The 21,976-nt window shown below is 39.9% G+C and overlaps 1 protein-coding gene across 14 annotated transcripts in view; it reads right to left on the reverse strand.

Moving 5' to 3' along the window:
* Positions 1-21,976, reverse strand: part of LOC108144159 (protein muscleblind) — a 119,530-nt gene that overhangs the window by 91,135 nt on the left and 6,419 nt on the right. For all 14 annotated transcript variants that reach the window (XR_001774347.2, XM_017268814.2, XM_017268813.2 and 11 more), the window contains exon 2: positions 18,123-18,825. Coding sequence is in view for 13 of the 14 variants with exons in the window: in XM_017268814.2 (XP_017124303.1) it covers positions 18,123-18,311 (189 nt within the window). In the remaining variant the exon portion in view is untranslated. The remainder of the gene's footprint in view (positions 1-18,122; positions 18,826-21,976) is intronic.

Below are 21,976 nucleotides of genomic sequence, written 5' to 3' on the forward strand. Positions count from 1 at the left end.
CGGCATCGAGCAAACAGCGAAGCGAAGCGGAGACAACAAAGGCGATGCGGCAAGATTACGCATACGTAGTGTGTGTGCTAAGCAAATACGAAATTAGACGCACACGCCCCGGCATCGGTGACACTCCTTGCCATCTTCCCTTTCGTTATTTACCTTTTTTCCCCTGTCCTAGGCCTCTTAAATGCCTGGCTGCGCGCAATGAATTTGTTATGAATTTATATTCGCAACGGAGGCCAAATGAAAGTAATAAGTTCCATGTGGATGCATCTTGTCCTCCTCTTTCTTTCGCTCCTCTGTCTGCCAAGCCAGCAGAAACGTGCGACAAACGACCATGATTACGCTTCGAGTAAGACAACAGCACCGCCCTCATCCCCTTTTCCACCCAGAACCCCCCCCACCCAACTTCCTGCCAGGTTAACTCCAATTTGAAGGCACATAATGCCGACAATGCTGACAATGTCGTTTGCCTCCGTCCACCCGGGGGCGCCAAAAACATTTCTATTTGGCATTGCTTTCGTTTTCAATTTGCCCGCCGCCGCCGTTGTCATCTTCAGCGGGCGGATTGCCGCCAGCAGCAGCAGCTGTCCAAAATATAAAACGGGAAGACAACGTGGCTGTGCTTTTGTCGGCCTTTGCCGTGAAAAACAATAAATATTAAAATAAAATTCGTTTGGGAGGTCTGGAAGGAAGCCAGCAGGAAGATCCGTTTTGTAAATGCTTAAAGCACCCTGACAATAATTTGAACATGTAATTTGAATGTTTCCAGTGACATTTCGCAGGGAATTGGTGGGCAAACAAAGCGATTGATTCTGTCTGTCTGCCTTGCAATGGGAAAATATTCATTTTGCAGCTCGTTCATTAGTATTCGTTACGTTTAGCAAAAGTCATTAATTACTGTGTTTATACGAGGCCAAGAGCATTTCGTGAAACGCTGTTAGAAATGGCTTCACAAACTTCATTTAATTGGTTTTGTTTGCAGGGAACGTTTAGAGGGTATCGGTGAAAATGAACACTAGTTTATGGGGTTTTTAAAGTACAAAAATAATAATAAATAAAGATTACAACTACAAGTATATTAAATTGAAATTTGTGAACCTGCTCAAACGTGATTTATGCTATTGAAATTGAAGGATAAACAGAAGAATACTTATTATTAACTTTTAACAAAGGATCACGTCCTTAGAAGTTTAAGGCTCAATTTCATAGCGTAGGTTTACAAATTGCATAAACCGAATGCCGTCTATTCAATTCAAAAGGTGCAGATAGCACACAGCCAGACGCAAAGGCAGAAACTCAACTTGTCCTTGCAACGGCGGCGACCGGAGACGAGAGATGCTGTTTATAATTTTATCAACTTGTATAAATATGACAAATCGCTTTATGACTTCTCACGCAGCAGGGGCACCAAGCCAATGGAAAAAGGGAGTTTTCATTGGGTGAAATGCCATCCGACTGGCGCCTTGCAGATACTGAAAAAGGAAAGAAACAGCAACTCAGCAGCTCCGGGCAACCGAGGCCCCAGACAGGACCCAAAAACAAAAAGGAAAATAAAAACGGACGAAGGATGGAAAATTCTATACGTATGCTTATACTGAAATAATCAAGAAAAATGCTTTGCACTAAATCAGCAGAAGGCGAGCTGGAAAAAGCAGCCAAAGGTTGTCCAGGAAATGAAACCGCAGGCAGCTGACGACGATGACATTGTTCGCCCCCTGATTTCCCACAGTGTATAGTGTTTGTGTGGGTTTTGTGTGTGTTTGCGCAAAGTTATGTTCTCTGGTCGGACACGGGGCGTATGCGCAATCTTGAGCGTGCAGCTTATGCGCTTTTCCGCCTCACGCGCCTTTCCGACAGCTCTGCACTCCCGATGCTATCGAAGTGCCAGTGTTTTCCTTTTCCCAGCTCTCCTTTCTTTTCAACTTCCCGGCCCTCCCTTCTCATTTGCATAATTATGTTTCTTTTTCGGTTTCTGTCTGAGTGTGGATGGCATTTTTTTTGTTTTATCCACCGTGCCTCGTTAAATTGAGCGTTAAATTCGCTGCCTCAATATTTGAGGCAAACTTAATTAGTGGGGCCAGGGAACAATAGCGGTTAAATTGTTTGCAGAGTTTCAGATCTGGTTGTTGAAATAGGATGAAATGGTTCTTTAATAAATTATGCGTGTAATAAAAATAGTACACAAATTTGGTTTCCATTTTTAAAACAAAGCATATAAATTGGTTTAAGCGGAGCATAAGCTTAAAATTATCCAAACTGTGCGACAAGTTAACTAAGGACTCCATCGCTTGTCTCATTTATATCAACTTTAATGTTCTATATCAATTTTAAAGGCAATCCCCAATTTTCAAAATTTCCTTCTTCCTGCTTTGCTCACTCAATTATCGGTGAACATTATGTGGACATCCCCACTGTGAAATCTTATCTGCTGTTCACCTTGCCAAATGCCATCGTCTTTAGTCCCCAGCTTTTGTGTCTTAAACTCCAGTCAAGGGCCCCGTCCTCGTCGTCGTATGCTACATAATTTTGTCACTAATCCGGGCAATAAGATTGTTTAATTTTGCGCTAAACTTAACGCTTTCTTTGCCTTCCATTCTTTCCTCGTTGGATGTTGGCTGGCTGGCAGCTTTTCCTTGCCTCCACAGAAACCCTGTGTTATTCCGGTGGCATGGTTTGTTTTTGTTTGGCATTCCCCAGGACGGAAAGCCCCAAAACCCCGGTCCATTCCCCCCCTTTCTCCGTTCCGCTTTCCCATCCCACCCACTGATTCACAAAGCTATGCAAATTGAGGCACGGCACACCTGCGGAGGCGACTGGCGGCTGGCGGAGAAATGAAACGTAACGAAATGGAGTCGAGGTCTCGGTCTCATGTGCATTGGCATACATTACCTCTAGTAAATGTTACAATCTAGTGCCACGCCCCCTTTCCGCCCATTCAGAATGCTTTATTCACGCGTCAGGATCCATGTCCTCCCAGTGTGTGTGTGAGTGTGTGTGTGTGTGTGTCTGCCTCATTTCGTTTGATTTCGTGCCTGTCCTGGGCTTTGCAGTATTTCCTTCGTTTGCCTTCTTTTTTATATAGATTGTATTCTCTGGCTTCCTCCTCGCTTTGTGTGTGTGATAATAAATTTGCCCTGGTCTAAGGCTCAAAGGGGAAAAAAAAAGAAAAGGCAGGGAATCTGGGGGATTGCATGCTGTGGCTCCTTTTCTCAGTTTGCCTTTTCGCTGCTCGGCATCGGCAGCTCCTCCTTCGTCCTTCTACTTTTTTAAGGTATTTTTATGCAAACAAAACTCGAGTGTATGCAAATATTTGAGTTTTAAGTGTGTTTGCCATCCCCCACACACACACACGCACACATGTACGTCGTACATATGGGAATGATGTGAGGGCAGCAAAATTAAAAACCGACTCAAATGAAGCATAAAGCAATAAAGCAAGGATGGTCCTGAATACCCTTCAAAGTTGGAGTCCCTAAAGGACTTTATAAACTTAATTATTATTTTACGTAATACACAACTCTGATATTTATGTTTAGAAGCATTGTGAGAATTTTATAAGCTGAAAATTATTTTAAATTCAAATGAAAATTAAATCCCAGAGAAAACTAAACTAATCTCTTTAAGGGCATAAATATGCAAGCATCCTCTTTGTGGGAACAGTAAAAACCATATGTATAATTCCCCACCCAAAAACCCGCAATGTACTATCTTCCTACTCGCATTCCCAAAGTTGCCTCCATTCGCATTTGTTCATTTTGCTTCAATAAATGTGAAAATTATTAAATTAAGTGAGTGCCTTTCTCCGGACTGGCTTTCACCATATGCCATGCCCATTGTTTAACCCCTCCTTCTGCTCCTTCAGCTCCTTCGCCTTCTGGGAAACGAAAGTGGTTTTATGTTTATAAGCAAATAAATTACTGTGTAAATAGGTTAAGTTCCCACTCCTCGACCTCGCCACTTGGAAAATGCCTGCCCGGGGCCCTCGGAACAACAATTTCCTCCCAGTTGGGACTATTCCCCTCGCATATGTGTATGTGAATGCGTGTGTGTCTCTGCTCTCACATCCTTGTGTCCTTGGGGATTTGTTCTTGTGCCCTGCTCCATCTAATTCCTTTTTGTCGAGCCCCAAACGTCGTGGCATTTAATGTGACAATTAAATTTCATTTTAAATAAAATATCTGAATATTATTTAGGTTTGTGCACATCCTCAAGGACCTTTAGGCAAATGTAAATGGCCCTGGTTCTGTGTGTCTAAGTAGGGGAAATCTCGGTTCTAAGATCTAAATTATTTGACTAGGTGAGGAAGGTTAAGAAATTTTATATTTCAATATGGGAGTTGCATTAAGTGAATGTCATTTGAGTTAAGGGCTAGAAATTTAATTTATACGTACTTCCATCTTACTATTTGTAAATCATATACATATATTATTATAAGCCTAACCCGCAATTTAATTAATGTTGTATTACCATCAATCTTCCACCCAGAGAAAAGACCACATTTCTTTGAACTTAAACCGACACTCTCGAGCTCATGACTCCCTTTAGTTTTCCCCCTCAATAAACACATTTCTAATCATTTCCCATCGAGTCACATAAATTGTCGCCGTATCTCCTTGCCACCAGATCTCCTGACACTTTTGGTGGCAATGCCACTGGCAAATGATAAATTCGCCTCGCGTGTGTGAGCGCGCAATGAGAAATTATCAAATAAAACTGCTGAAATAATTACAAAGTGGGAAGAAGCGAAAGAGAAATTGTGGCCAGAGTTGTCCGAAATGAAAGAAAAGTAATTAAAAAGTGCGAATGAACGAAATAAAAACCGAAAACGATGGCGATGGATGGCGAAGTGAAAATTAAAACGAGACGAGGCAGCAGCAGCTGAAATTCGTTGACGCTTTCCATTAAGCTTAAGGGTGAAGGCGCTTGCTGTCAGCGAAAGGATTAAAGCCAAAAATAATGATAATAATAATAATAATAATTATGAGTGAGAGACAGATTGTCACAAGTTGTCAGGCGGAAAAGGAAAAGGGGGCGTTCGTTGAGTGGAATTCATCAGGCACTTGAAGACGCTTTAAGTTCGTTGCCTGGCGCAGCTTAATAAACATAACTCATACGCAGGGTAGGCCGCACACAAACGCTTTCATCGTCGTCCTGTCCTGGCCTGGCCCCAAACACTCGAGGCTGTCTAAGGATGTGTGTGAGTGTGTTTCTCGAGTGCCAGGTAAACAAACACAAGACGGAGGCAGGAAAACCAGAGAAAGCCGGTGAAAAGGTGAGGGAAGAGAGGCCGAGTCTGAGGTAAGGACACATTTCCCTGCGAGAGCCCCCTTGAAACTATTATAAATGTTGACAATAATGGCTTTTTAAGCCTATTTTCCAGCACTCCGGAAGTCTACATCCCCACACCTCCCCACACCTGTGACAATAAATGTCATTTAAATGAATTCATTATAATAAGTCAAGTTGATAGATGGGACAAGCCACATAGCATTCGAGCAAGTTACCCAATCTGCGAGCAGGAAATCGTTTTGTTAGCACACACACCTCACACACAAGATATATAAACCGTAATCTAACATTATGTTTAGTGCAAATTGGAAAAATGGAATGGAAAACTCACATTGCCCGGCAGCCTGTTTTTAATTGGGCGCACAAAGCTTACAAGCGTATTAACATGGACAGTCGCAAATCTCCAATCGCAAATCGATTCGCCAAGCGATCGAGGAAGAGGAATCACCAAGAGTTAATCCGCCAGCCAGAAACCCCAAATCATATGCAAATCATGTTTGACAGCATCAAATGGCTCACACACAGGTAAAAAAAAAGAAAAAAACGAGAAAATCTCCCATGAAATCGCCAAGCAAAAGGAAAACACACAAAGAAGGAGAGAGAGAGATGAAAACCCGGGTGGGGCAATCTATGATACATGACTTTGTGCAGAGATTATAATGCCCGCTGATTGTTTAATCGCTTGGAAAGTGATGGAAAAGTTGGCCATAAGTCCCCAGCCCCAACCCCAAGCGAAAAGGGAAATATACGAGGAAGCATTCGAGTGTGTCAATGATGGCAGCAAGTTAATATTTCCATATGCCACGCAGCGATAATGTGATTAAACTTGCGCAAAAGGGATGGCTATAATAACGTAGGGAGTGCGAGTTATCGGCAAAAGGGGCAACAAAGTTGGCCCCGACTGAAGGACTCCATTAATTCAATGAGGTAATGAAAGAGTCAGCCGAGAATTACCAACAAGATGACGAGTGATATATGCAAATGTGGCGTAAGCAGATTGAAAGCACTCAATAAGGTATTTAAAAAAGATCTTTTGTTTTAAATTACTTGGTAATTTCGCTAAACATAAATAGCTATGAATAAAGTAACAAGCTTTATGAACCTTCAAATATTTGGAACTTGAATTCAAAGGCTAGGGAGTTACTGATTTTTAAAAGGTTCTTTAATTCACATACCTTAATATTTCAAGTTCTAACTAGGAAGATATGACTTTAACTGACTTTAAGCCGCGTAAGAGCTTTTCCAAGCAAATGCAGAGACAATCAGTTCCTACAGCTTTAAAATGTCACTAATCCGACCGAATCCAATAATGTTTATCTAGTCTCATGGCGGCCAGCTAATAGTGGCGCTCTCAAGAGCCAGCCGCCATGAATGGCTTGTTGATGCAACACTCGAGCAATCAATAAGCCAACTTCTCTCGAGCACAACAATGCCCGAGCTAATGCCTTTTTACCCACCCAACTCAACTCAACCCAACCCAAACCAAACCAGAACACTGACTGATATAAATATGCGATCATTTCAAATGGAGGACAACGCGGCGCCAGATAGATGGCAAAATGCAGGGAGGCGGGTTTTTTTTTGGGGGGGGGCGGAGGACGGATAGTTATAAACAGTAAAAATGTCTAAAACGTTTGCCAATCCAAGGGATAAAAATCTCTCTAACCCAGCGTATTTCTTTTCAGTCGGCAGAGACAACAAACAAACGACAGTAAATCATTCTCAGCTGCGAATGGCGAATGCTGAATGCTGAATGCCGAATGTGATTGTAGGAAAGAGAAATGTGGGTGGTGGTGACTAGTTCCATTTAGATTTTTATTGTTGTCGCCAGTTTTCTACCGCTACTGCTGCGGCAGTAAACATACCAAAATGCTTTTTGAATTGTAATTTTTTCTGCAATCCTCCGGGCTCTCGGACATTACTCCTGATTCTGATTCTGGTTCTGATTCCGATTTCGATGCCGATTCCAAGTCTGCCGATGACGTTTGTCGATGAGCTCTCGCTCTTCTCCAGTCTCTGATAAGCGTGATTGAATTGATTTTCTATTTTGCCCCCTCAGAGGACGGCCTTTGTTGTTGCTTCTGCTGCTGTTGCGCCACTTTGCTGATGGATATCAATTGAAATGCTTAAACAGGCGCTTTGCGCATTTTCAATTTCTATTCGCACAGCCGAAAAAAATCGAAGTTTATATATACACCAACAATATATATACATGGACGGAGAAAGATATTTGTTGATTTTGGCCAGGCAACTTAAATTGTGCTGTCAGTTTTCGAGGGGTCAGAGGAGAGGGAGCTGCTAGGCTTCAGCTTACGATATTGATTTCGCGTGCGAACGTATGTGTTTGAAAACCCAGGCCAAATGACGGAAGTAATCCATTGATTGCTAGACTATTTTCTAAGAAAAATAAGTGAATTTGCTTCCGGGGTTTTGGTATTTATTTGTGTTATATGTAACTTTACGACAACTTAAATGAAATTATTTTTGAATATTAATTTTTAATTTATTTAGGTACTTAACATAACTGTCAAAGTCTCTGTATATATCATCGGTTAGCAAGATTATTTTGCTGTCCAAATTAAGTGGCAATCATGTAAACAAGTAGTTCTTTATTCGTTTTAAATTTATTTAGTTGTATACATTTTCACCACAATAAATGAATTTTTTAAAATCCCAGGTAAGCCGCAAAATTCAACTTAAATAACCTAATGAATTCAAATCAAGTAATTCCCCAAAGAAACTCCAAAGCAGACCAAAAGTATTTAAAATATGAAAGGCTTGGGTTCTTCAGGCAGGCAGTTAAAAGTAATTTAATTTTATCGCTCGCACCAATTTTGCATCAACTCCCTAGGCAGCCTTTAGTTTTATTCATTGAAAATATTTCATTTCCTTTGCCAAACACAAATTCCAATGAACGAACTCCCTGTGCGCTCCACCTCCATATTCTTTGTCTATCTCATAATATGCAAATTCGATGTGTAAGCGACAGTACGAGAATTCCTGGCCGTCATTGTTCAGTTTTTGCAGATAGATAAGGCAGATAGAAAGGCAGAGGCCGGCCGAACACAGTTCAAACATTTATCGATTCCATTGTTGATTAGCATTTTCCACTCCGCCGTCCGCAGTCCGCAATCCGCACTTCGCTTCATTTGATTTTCATCGGGGGAGGGACGAGAGCAAACAAAGCAAGAAATGCCAAAGGAACACAGGGTCCCGAATCGTTTGTCAACCCCTAGAATATGATAAGCACCTGCCCACACCAATCCCAATTGGTTTATGCTCGGCCTGCCCTGCTCTGGCACCTCTGTAATTTGATGACCCTGAGCGCCATCCCAAAACTATTAAGTAAATTGAATATCTTTCTATTTTTGGTTTTCCTTTCTATGTTTTCTATGTTTTTTTCCGCTCCCTGCTCAACCAAAAATAGAAGTCGAAGGAGACCAAGAGACTTGAGTTCTAAATTACACTAATGGACACCGAGCAAACTTTTCAGATGAACTGCAAAATCTGCACTGGGAGTGAGCCGAAAGCCGAAATGCAGATGGAATATGGAGAGATGGATCCCATGCAGTCATCATCATCATCATCAAATGACCAAGGAACAAGGGGGGATGGTTTTTGGGGGGTTTTCCAAATAGCTGCGCTTCACAAGTGTTTGCCACAAAATGTGTGCACAGGCAAACTTTTGACCATAAATTATGGCATTTATTCAAAAGGCAAACGCTCCCCGGAAGTCCAAAGGGAGTATTATCCTTTACTCCACACCCACTACTCACTACTCTCCTCTGTGGATTTTCATTTATTAGCCCCTCGCCCAGAAGCCCACAAACTTACAGCAATCCCAATTGACAGACAGTCTCGAAATTTGACCAGCCTTAGAGAGAAATTGAATTTCTCGTTAGGAGAACTGACCCTACACTGAGCGAAAAGACATACTATGTTTATCAAACATCACTTTCAAAGAAAAATGTTGGGTTTATTGTATTTTAAAATAGCCTTATAGACTTAGGAACTTTCTAAATCATATGTTTATGTACAAAATGTCTATATAACCAAACCTCTCTGTTAAAAATATTGCTATTCCTTATTAATACGTTAATCTATATATTTATTTATTGATTGATTTTCCTGATTTTCGTTGTATGTAGAAAATGGAGTTGCAGTTTCGGACCCAAAGCGGCAGCTGTCATGTAAAGCTCATTTAACAATGGCAGCCATTTCACCAGCCCACCATCATCATTTCATCCTGGAGCATAAAAAGCGCAAGTTGCTTCATGGCGCGTGCAACTCGAAGGCGCTGCTTGCCGCATGCCGCAGCTTCATTAAAATTGCAGCAGCCACCAGTCAGTGAAAGAAGAAGAAGAAAAGGTCGGAGGGAGAGGGATGTGGCTAAAGGGGGAGTGGCAGTGGGATGCCAGCAAGATGGCCTAACGACGTCAGCACACAATGGAGCGCACAATGCGGATGTGTGCGACAAAAACATCAGCAGCAGCAACAACAACAACAACAACAAAAAAGGATCCGAAACGGCAATAGAACATTCCACAATACACCCAAACGCCAGGGGGCACAAAGAGGGGGGCGTGGCAGAACGGGGGCGGCAGAAAAGCTTAAAGGCGGCAAATGACGTCGGCTCTGAGTCGAAGTCCATGACGCACAGTGGGCGTCAAGGCTCAACATTGTATTAACTTTAAAGCGATTGCTTATTGAATGGAACATTTCGTATGTGAACAGACACATAAGCCGATGGCTAACAATTATCTAATAAAATAATAACATTCAAGTGAGAACAAACAAAAGGTAATTTAAGTTCATCCAATATCTTTGTCATTAAAAAAAAAAAATTTAAAAAGTTTTTAATTTAATGAGCCAAAATCATAATATTATCGGCTTAAGGCCTTTGTAAACTAAGAAAAAAACAAGATAATTGATCATCGTAATTTTCAATAAAATAAACATATTGCCTATCCTTGACAATTCGTCTTGATCATTTTTTAATAAAACGTCTAAAAAAAGGTTAAATAAAACTATTTTTAAATAGCCTTCAATGAAGTGTAATATAAAGCGATCACAGTTATGGACGTTTAGTTGGATTATTATTTACGACTTAATATTATGCTCTTCAGCTCATTGTAAACTGAGGAAAACCACGATATTAATCAGTTCCAATGAAGCACACAAATTTCCCCCACCTTACAAACCTTTTCCACCTTTTAATAAAACGTATACAATTTTAAATATTTCCCCCAGAAGCACTCCCACTGTCAGGAGCTAGACCAAGACGCCCAGGACCAAGCGACAAGGACAGCGACGACATCTCGCGTGACCTGAATTATTGGTGGCATATTGCCACTCATTGACTTTGCCGCAACGCCCGAGGCAAAAGAAAATGCGCCACTCGACGGGAAGAAAAGGTCGCGGAGAAGAAAGGCAAGAGAAAGGAGAAAGGCACAAAATAAAAGGACACGGAATGCAAGAAGTAGTAGGTCCATTGAAGGAGCTTTAAGTTTACTGGGCAAACAATTTGCAGCGACGACCGGCTTTAATCAATTTCTCTTCAAAAATGCAACAGCCAAGACAAAAGGAGCCAAGGATCCTGGCATCCTGGCGTATTCTGGCGTATCCTGGCAAGCCTGCCGACAAGGCTGACAATTGTTTGTCGAGTTTGTCAAGCGTGGGACGCGAAACGAAATGCAACAGGAGCCAGCAGCAAGCAGCTTCTTTTACTATGTAGTACTGCAGTGGCCTGCACAAAATGTGGCTCCCTGTCGTCCTATTGCAATCCTTACAAATGTGACGCTGCTTTGTTTGTTTGTCTCGCTTTATTTCACCACTCGTCGACGACATTGCGGTTTAATAATGTGTAAAGTCAAAGTTATTTGATATACCCAAACAGACGCACACTCTCAAGGATGCCAGGATACCACACATATGGAGTCGGCCCACCACAGCTTCCTTTCTTTCTTCTCCTTACTCCCTACTCCTCTTTTTTCTCCTCATCGGCAGTTAGTCATTGCTGAAGTCCCAGGCGATGGCTTTTCTTCTTTAAATTTATTGGGTTTTCTGTCTGCCATTATTTGTTAGGCACTCCTTGCCACGCCTCCTCCACCGCCACCGTCACCGACTCCCTTCCACACACACGTCTCATTTCGCTCGCGAGTTCCGCAAAAATTGAAAATAAATTGAATGACGTTTTTATTGATCTCGATTTTCGTTGGAAGCGGTCCGTGTTTCGGTGAGTTTTTTTCTAGCTTAGTTTGACGCTTAGCTGTCGTTCAAAATAAAGAAGGAAGAAAAAAAATCAGGCAGAGAAGTCTGAGTTGTGTGGCTTTAAGTGGTAAAAGTCTTTAATGTCAAGTTGTAATTTATTTCCCAGCTGAAGAGCAATTATTTACATTTCTGTCAAATTGATCATATGATATACAAATAGGCGGCTGCCTTCGTTTAAAATATAATACCCATCACTAAGATATTGCAATTAACATTCTCCTTTGCCAAGTGTCTTTAATTAATGAAGCATCGCGCATGCAAAGGAATATTTTGATTATCGCTCAAGGTGAATGAAAATTTCCCATTCCCTTTGGCAGCCTGCTATCCCATTAATCCAATTTCAATCAAAATCAGCCTTCCCTGAACATTATTTTTTCTACTTTCTTCCCCACTTAAGTCAGTAATCCAAGACTCAAGGTGAGTGAGCAACAAGAGTCACCTGTCTCCGGACTTCGTCCGCCTGATTGACACTCCTCGTATGAATATGTAATCCTTCAATCTGTCGGCGAAATGAAATTGCAAGTCCAAAGTGAAAAATATTTATTTGCAGAAGTCATCGATTGGGGGCGCTATTTCCATATGCGCTTTTGACACTCTTGCCTTAACTTGCGACATTTTTTATTCGATGGATGTAAGGGAATGAAATGTGCTGGATCTTTTCTCGCATTTATATTCATCACGGCCGGGCATTAGTTTTTGTTTTCCTTTGTCTTAGCCATATGAAAAGAAATTGGCGTCCAACCAGGGACTTGTTTGTTGGTCAAAACGGGGAAAACGGGAAAGTTTTTCGGGGATGGCGATGGGAAACTGGGTAGTCTGGCGCCCAAGTGCAATTTGTCAGGCTCGTGACTGGCTCAACTGGAAAAGGGGGAGATGGAAATGGGGAAAACGGAGAATCCGGCAGTGGGAAAAGCACCTCGCTCCATCTTGGCTCGCTTCATTTGTTGGCTTAAGTAACTTAACAACTTTACGCTTGCAACTCGCGTACGCGACTCCTTCGGCGACGTCCTCTTGTTTATATTGATAATGTGCCATTTATTTTATTTAAGGCATGCCCGCTCGATTTGCAGTCACGTCCCGGCAAGGAAGAAGGCGATTGCCACTACGACGGCGACGGCGAAAGGACGAATGAGTTGTGTAGGTTTCAGCAACTGCGAAATGGCACACACCACTCGCACACTCGCACATGTGAGTGCGGCTATGTGCAAGGACATGCCACAACTTGCTGTTGCATAATGCATTAAGTGCTGGTGGGCGAAATATCCTGGGTGGTTGCTGGTTGCTGGCTGCTGGAGTTGCTCTGCTGAGTTATTGACTTGAAGTTTGTTGCGGAATTTCCAAGTGCAACGTGTGTAAGGCATAACAAATTAGGCGCGCCTGGCAGCAGAATGTTGCAGCATTCCAAATGGGGCGAGGATAATGGCGGAGGTGGGTGATATAATGGCAGGTGAGGGGACACAATGCACTCGAAACTGATTTCGGTGATGCCCCAAAGGCAAAGAGGGATTCGTGCAGTCCAATTGCACTTAAGTTTGATCCAGGCAGTCACTCTATAATTCCAGACAAACTGTACATTATAATCTAGAAAATCTTCCATCAAAATATTGAACACTAGCTTCCTAGTTGATGATTCATATTCTTAATATTATGTTATACTTAAAGGAAATTTAAAGTGCAACTATGCAAATTTTCCAGAAGCTTTAGTCAATCGCATATATAAAGCCGGCTACCAAAAAAAATTTTTATTTTTTTCAAGGAAATTGGAAATGCAGTATTGTAACTAAAAATAAGATGGATTTCCTAAAGTTTTTATTAATCGCAAATATACACTTATAAATTCCATAGCAGCCAGCGAAACTTCCCACCAATTACCGAAAATATCACTTGTTAAGCATTTCGCAATTTCAAATGATTCAATGACAACCGCAAAGTTTTCGCTCTTTTCCTTACAATTCTTTCATTACATTGTTTCTTTTCTCCACTTCTTCAATGATTTTGAGCAACTATTGATGATTCTTCTTTTCATTCGCTTCCTCTGATTGGTGTGCGCTCTATTTCCCATTTTCTGGGAATTTTATTTAAATTGGATTCACTTTTTTTGTTGGTTTTATTGTACATTAAGTTGCTCTTGCCAGTCATTTCTTCTGCCCGGCTGCTTATTATTATTATCGATTTCAATTCTGCTGTTCAGCAATTTTTCATGGCAAATTGCGAAGAAGCAAAGGCAGCGGCGAAAAAATAGATAATGGAATTAAAAATAATTGGATGACATTGAATATGTGGGTAAGCGAGCCGAATTAGGACGGCGGCAAAAGTTCAACATTTAATTTAATACTTTAAAATTTAATTATTAAAGTATTTCCGAAGCGGCCCGAGGCGGTCCGGAAATTCAAGCGTCAACTACAAAATTGGTATAAACAACAGCGAAGCCCCGAAGTTGTCAAAGTGGCTGGCTTTGTTCTCCACACTCCCTTTCTTTTTCCAAGCGGAAGAGTTGCCATTTTCATTTTCTTTTGCGGGGCGCCATTTTCTGTGCCATTCTTTTCGACCATAATTTGCATGGCATGGGAACTTGACTTTTGTTGGCCCGCCCCGAAAGAAAGGCGGCGCGGAAAATATGTTGCAGCGGCGGCGGCGGCGGCGGCTGTGTTGGGAATATAATAGAAAAATAAGGTGCCACACAATATGGCCGAGAGCTTTACAGTTGGTTAAGTAGCAAAAGGCGGCGAAAGGCGAAGGATAAAGTGGCACCAGCCAAGCGGCAGCCCAGAAAAACGCTTGCTGAGGCTGAGGATCCGGATGTGGAGAAAGGAGTTTTTCCAGCGAGGCCATCGCACAGCGCCAGAGCATGGCGTGAAAATTGTGTTGACAAGAAAATTATAAACCGGAAAATGTTTTATGTTGTGGCGGCTATGCGATTTTTTCCCATTCTTATTCCCTCTCACTCTCACTTTTTACACTGCCCCTTTTTTTCCTTGCCATTCTTTTGCTCTGGGTCGCTTCCCGAGTGGCTTTTAAAGTTTCAGCTGGCTGGCTCATTGTGGTCAAATTAAATTGAGGGGAAATTACCAATGAAACGATGCCAATTTGCTGAAAGGGTCAGAGGTCACTCAGCGAAAACGAAACGCTTGGCTGCGCTAAAAGGCATTTGAGTAGAATTCGGTTTAGAGAATTTTGAAAACATTTAAAAGTGATTTGAAATTCACTTTTAAAAACTATGAAAAGATAAGCAATTGTATTGTGTATTGCATAATAGATAAACAGGGAATAAACTTTATAGCTTGACATTGGCCTTCATTTTACATAATTTTGCTTTGGAATTATCTTTGAAAACAAAGAAAATTTAAGAAATTTTATTGCGTATTCATAATGGAATAAGCTCCATAGCTTGATATTGACTTCAATCTTGCATAATAAAATAAATAAATATTTAATAATGAGTTGAGTTAAAAAGCTATACAGAAAATAATTAGATTTAGATCTAAAATATTCATAATGGATAATTACGGACACAACTTCACAGCTTGACATTGACCTTAATTTCACTTCTAATTCCGCTTTAACTATTTCTTTAGTAGGGAAATGGCATTTAAAAGCCTACAACGCGGCAACCTGGCAATAAATTAGTGTCGCGGCCACCGAGAAAAAGTTTAAACACACCCCAGGTACAGCCCAGTACACGTGTTCAACATCATAGGCATACAATCACGGGAGTCGTACATAGGCCTTTCGTCCTCGAACTGGCGGCCATTACATATACAAACGTATATATATGTTATGTGCTGGTTACTTGCCGCGTTTAAGTTCGTTAAACATTTAAGCCCAGTTCGTTTTGTGTGTCAAGCACACACACACACACGTATATAAGAATATATAAAGTGAGTATAAAAAGTCGTTGGGGACAAAAAGAGGTGAAAATGAGTGCAAACACACTCGCCTACAATTACAGCCACTCAAAAGGGGCGAAGAACAACAGGCCATGGAAAGTGGGAAATGGAAAAATGCGAGGGAGGCTGAGGTAGCTGGAGAGGAAAAACACGCTCCACGAACGAAATTGCTCGGCAACTTTACTGCATAGTTAATTAATAGGATAACACAATTAATTTGTGGGCAATGAATGTCTGAGCTTTATTTGCCCGCCCAGCCAGGCAAAAACTACAAGTGCCCAAGGGTCACTGGGTGTGTGTGTCCTTTCCATTTCCATTTTCATTTACCCATTTACCCCCCTCAATTTCCATCTTGCAGCTGCTGCCCCACAGATGATGTGGATTCTGCAGTCAGAACTCGCTTATCACGCAGCTGTGGGCTCGAATAATTGCCAAAAGGCTTATGAGATTTCCCTGGCACGGCCAACTGAAACCAACTGAGACATCAGGCGGCTGACCCGCTTCCTAATGATCCATCAAAGATAATTGGAAATGTTTGGGGTTAGCTTAGATTAATGATGAAAGTCAGTTGATGTTGCAGAAGTGCTTTGAATTATGAATATTTAATGAGCATTCATATTTGACACGGTTCGAGATTAAATCATAAGTGAATACTAACAATAGTTGTGGTCGACGTATGTGGTTGCTCGGTAAAGTTAGAGATTACTCTTTTGTAGATATAATAAGTGGTATTTTAAAATTTTTTTTAGGCAACAAGTTTATTTTAAATATGTTCGTAAATTTCTATGTGATAAATTTTTTCTGTGGAACTTTTGATTTTATACAAAATACTTTAATAATTTTATCAAAACTCCCTCTTGATCAATTAAAAAAGTTATAAAATGTTTTAAACCCGAAACTGCTTCTAAGTTGATAATAAACATATTTTGTCTTCATCTTCAGATTTAATACAAAAAAAAATTACTCTAATAATTTTAACAAAATTGCCACAAAACTAATTCGAAGTGTACCATATGCGTAACATTACCACAACAGTTACTCTAATAATTTAAATAATATTACCAATAGATAGTAATGCCAAAAGACATATAAATAAATCGTTCTGGTTTGGATTTTCCCACGAACAAAGACCATTTCAGAGTGTCCCTAATACATTCATTGGGGGCGCAGCAGGCCCAAAAAATAAACAGGGAAATATGGGAGGACTATCCAGTGGCTCAATTAACAATGTCTCCTCACCTCCCAGGCTAAAAAAAAATAAGCGTGGACCCTACGAGCCAACGAGCTACTTACAAACATCAGTTTTAACTATTGTTTGCACACTCGACTCAAGAGCGACAGAATGAAATAATGGAGGGGGAGGGGAAGGAGGGCTATCTAGGGAAAAGGGACCAACTATGGCCAACTTTAAGGACTGACTCAGCTCGCTTTGGGTTTTGTTGAAATAACAAAAGGCCGTTGGCCAAACAAGCTGCCAGCGACGCCTAAAAAGTGGCTACGAAAAATTTCAAAACGTAATTTTTTATGCTGTCACAAATTTGATGGTGATGGTGTTGGTGATGGCGACGCTATGCTCCTGCTGATGATGATGGCATTTTATCAGCATTATATACTATACATAAAATACTCCACTTTATGCGGCCATTCTTTGGCAGTTGTTTGTTTGTTGCGGGTAAAACAAAAAGCTTAATAAAGAAAACACCAACTTAATTTTTTGCTGCCTCTTCTGTTCTTGTGTTCGGCATTGTCCTGTGTGAAAAAAGAGCTGCTTTCACCCTTTTGTTTGCCTCCTGCTAATTTGCCGCATTGCCTTTTTCGAGCGGTAAAAAATTAAGGGAAATTAGAAACCTCTTTGCCTTTGATTTTGTTATCTGCCCCACGGCAGATATTAACGAAGAGTTCAATGGAATCGAATCAAAAAGGGCAGGGGACTATTCTTAAAGCTATATTCTTAACTTAATAATTGTATTATTAAAGCTTTACCTTGAAGTTGTCCATGTCTAAGAGTTGCGTGGCCTAAAAATCACTCGAAAGGTGATAAGCGATTTTAGTTATTCAGTTGATTTTTTCAAGAACATTTTGTACGGTTTATATTTCACACAGAGAAAAAACCATCAACGCTTTCCATTGTTTCATTTCATTTAAACCAATTAATGAGTGATTTTTCTCTATGTCTGTTAGTTTTTATAGGGCTTCGATGGTTGGTGGTGGAACTCTCTTATTTGCAAGCCAAAAGCCAAAGCCTTCTACTCGGGACCCAAGACTCAAGCCTCAAGCACTTTCACGCACACAATTCTCAAGCTCAGCTCGGCGCTTCAGCTGCGCTTATTCTATGTATTTTATTTGGAAGGCACTTAGAGACACAGCCACTAAATATAGTGTGTATTTAAGATATATATATATATATATGCATATATTAAAGCACAGAGATACCAAAAAACGAAAATGGAGTTTATAAAAGCACAAAAGCACAAACAACAAAAGCGAGACAAGATCAGTTTTCGCTGAGGCCCTAAAATTGGGGTTTCGGTAGTTGCTTATCATAATCATATTTTTTTGGTGGGATGAGAAATCATAAGTCTTAAAGCTTACAAACTACGAGTCACACGAAGCAATAGAAGGGGGTAGGAGTTTCGGTTGGAGGAGTTTAGTTCGTTTGTTTGCTTAGGGGATACTGACCTTGATGCTGTCGTAGCAGGCGGTGACCTTGCCGTTCTGGACCTCCACATTGGCCGGGGGATGGGCGAACTTGCACTCGGTGTCCTGGCGCGAACATTTGTTGCGCTGGAACTCGCGACAGACCTCCAATTGCAGCCAGCGCGAATCCTTGCCGTTGAACAGGCTGTTCATATTCACAACGTTGGCCATTGTGTATCGGTATAGGTTCGGTATCGGTGACGGGATTATAGATATATAACTATTTGCTGTTTACGGATCTGGGTTTAGCTGGAGTTTATATATTTTAGCCTAGCGACTAGAGAAAGTTTTTGTTTTTTATTTTTATTTTTACTTTATTTATTCGCTCCTCTCGCGACACGCACACACAAAAAACACTAATTTCAACAGCACAGATCAGCACAGATCAGCACAGATCAGCACCTATATATGTATATAGCATATAGATCTATGGTAGATGGTATGATTTCGGTTGTTTTCTGCTTTTTATCAATTTTGTTCGTTAGCGTTTTTGTGGAGTAAAAAGCTTGGGGGTAGCTGATAGATAGCTTGGGCTATAATTTTGATTCAAATCGAACGAACGCTTATTTAAATATATAGATGTGTGTGTGTGTGTTTATATCTATGGATAAACGCAGCTGTTAATTTTCTGTATTTATTTATTATTTTACTGCTTTTTTTTGTGTGTAAGCTGATTTTACATTATCTGAAATGAGAGTAAAAAAAAGAAATAGAACTTTAGGATCATACCGACTTGGTTTACATTCCAAGAAAGATAAATAGAAATGGCGAAAGACAGAGGCAGATAGTCGTAGAGAGAGAGATAGAGAGGGACAGAGCGATTCTAAGTATAAATGTGTGATGTGGAAACTGATCATGTTTTATATTTGATTGATTTAAGGGGTTAGTAATGCGCAAATCGTTTGTGTTATGGTTTTATGCAGAATGCAATGCTCAAATGATAAGACAAACAAAAGACAATCGACATAAGACATAACCATATCACTATGGAGTATTTAATATATTTGCAATTGCGATATATTCCTAGACTAAATGAGCGAATGGTGTGCAAAATAAAAGTTCTCGTTTCATACAACTTATGATATAGTCACTAAAAATAGTTCACCAGATATACACAAATAAATATCTGGTTGTATAAATAGTTTAGTTTATATAGAGCGTGAGCAGCGGTTGGCGTCCAGTTTGCAGCTTTTTGGAGGGATCGCGATGGAGGGGTTTGCTTTTCCAACAGCCAAAACAGCCAAAACAGCCAAGAGCCACAGCTAAATGCCACAGCCAAATTGCCAAATAGCCAAATAGCCAAATTAAGCCTAGCCCCTAAGGCAAAGTTCAGCGCAATGCACATAGACCAAATAAAAATTAACACTACGAATAAATATTATCAACTAGAGTGCACTAATAGTCGCAGAGACGTAGATATATATAGTCATGGATCTCCAGGTCCGGCCCAGCGGTGTTTAGCAATTTAAATGTATATATTTTTGGTTCGTTTAGCTAAGCAACATTTAAGAGAGAGACACACCGCCTGAGAGAGAGTCGTATTTCAAACGCGTATATACGTATTCATTTTTTAGCCAATTTCTTTTTATAGCAATGAAATAAATTGTTAAACGCACTTACCGGCTCAAGATAAATATTTTAGTTTAGGACTATTTCGGTTAATAAAATACTGTAAAAAAATTAATATATTTATATATGTATGTGGAAAAGAAGTGCAATAGGGAACTTGTAAGATAGAGGAGTAAAATAAAATTTCGTAAATCTGTAAGTGATTCAATCATCGATGACCGCACACAATTTAATATTTATATTCTGTTGTTATTAGCATTTGAGTTTGTGTTTGTTTGCCTTCCCCCTTGCACTGTATTTTGTTTGATTTGTTTTTATCTTTATTTGCCTGCCTGTTGCAATTGTTGCTGTAATCGTGTTTGCGTTGGTGTGTGTGTGTTTTTAATCTTATCTTATCGAAGACAGCGGCATATGAATCAAAGTTTTTTTGGTAAGAAAATCTATTAAAGCTCTTGTTTTTTTTTTTTTTAATTTTCAATGGAAAGTATTTGTAAAGAAAGCTTACTTGTTTTAAAATTTAAATTCTTTGACATTTCGGTATGAAAAGATTTTCTATTTTGCAAATACTATTTTAAACTGAAACTCACCAATTGTTTTTCAATAAAATAATCCAATTTTTAACCGACTTTAATTAGCATTTTTTTTAACACATAATTTCCTATCTAACTTTTGGCATTTCGAAAGATATCGCACCGACACACACCGACAGTAAATTATCTCAGCCAAGTCAATTTGAAAAGATACCAGCGAAGACAATTAATAAACTTTATAGAGTGTACACACACACACCTACAGAATGTATCTATCTTTTTTTTTTGTTAGTATATGGATTTGTGGATACGTCCGCATGATGTCAGCTGCAAATTGCTTTTCCGTATTTTAACTTGATTTCCAAAGATATAAATTGTGACTTAATTTATGAGCTGAGAAATTGAAGCCCCCATCATCTACGTGCTTGTGTGTGTATGTGTGTGTGTGGGCTAATGTTTATGGCATGTATTAAAATAATTCTTGAAAACTTTTTCGTCTAAAACCAAAAAAAAACTCTCTATACACACAGAAAAGCGACCACGGGAAAAAAGAACACGCAATGAAACAGACGGGACGCCCACACAAGCGGACGTGGCTGGGCATCAGGCTATGTGGAATATATAGAAGACATTATAGCCAACAGATACAAATACGAATACAGATACAGATTCAGATACCGAAATTCAAACAGCGCCAGAAATTAGCAGCCGTGTCATTGACGCAGTACGAAAATTTATGGCCAGAAGCGGGTGTGGAAAATGGTGCACGAAAATAAACTTCCCAATAGTGTTTTAGCTGTGAAATTGGGCCAAGAATAATCGAAGGTTCTCCTGCCTGGGCGGATATATACATTTATAAATACTATACTATACATGAATAATACGCAGATTGGTGCATCCGCCGACCTACAGTCAACCTTCAGATGCTGCTTTCAGATCTAAGGACACTCGCATCTGGGCGGTTTTCGGTTATTAAAAAATCATTAAGAGAAAAATACATATAAAGCTGAGCGGACAAAAAAAAACGATGCAAATTGATGTAGACCCAGACCCCAAAGACAAACAAGTTCAACAAGTTTTGGTCCGTAGGTTTTGTTTTTTTTTTTTTTCTGGTTTTTCGGCTCGTATCAAAAAGTGTGTGTTTTGAAGGTTAAACTTGCCGAAAAAAAAGATGAAACACGCTGAGAATCGAAAAAAAAACCAGCAGCCAGCAGGGAGAGAGTGAAGATTGAAAAACTGTTAATTTCCGAAGCTGTTAACGCAAGTCCACTAAATATTTCTTCACATTCGCATTTCATACATTTTGACTTTGACTGCATACTATATTGTTTAATGTTTATGTAAGCTGAGTCAACACCATGCCATCTGTGCTGGTGCAGCATTTTTGGGGCAATCCTAAGTTCATTTGAGGGCTAAATTTGGTTATGGGTGTTCTGTTTCCCATTTTATACTAGTAATATTCTTTTTATGGTCAATCCCCCGGGGAACATCTTCTTTAAAGGGTTGGTATTTTATAAAAAAATTAATGGTTCTATAATGAATTTAACAAGTTTTAGGTTGATATGGAAAAATAATTAAATAAATCAAACTCTTTAGATAATTTATTATTGAGCGGTTTTAACAAAAATGTATTACCCTACTGCTGGAATCACTAATAAGTGGTATTTATTTTATAATTAAAGTGATTAGATAATCACGTTAAATTCTGAACATTAAAGCTAGTTTAAATACGGAATC

Source organism: Drosophila elegans, unplaced genomic scaffold (genome assembly GCF_018152505.1).
Source record: "Drosophila elegans isolate 14027-0461.03 unplaced genomic scaffold, ASM1815250v1 contig_183, whole genome shotgun sequence".
NCBI classification, from domain to species: domain Eukaryota; kingdom Metazoa; phylum Arthropoda; class Insecta; order Diptera; family Drosophilidae; genus Drosophila; species Drosophila elegans.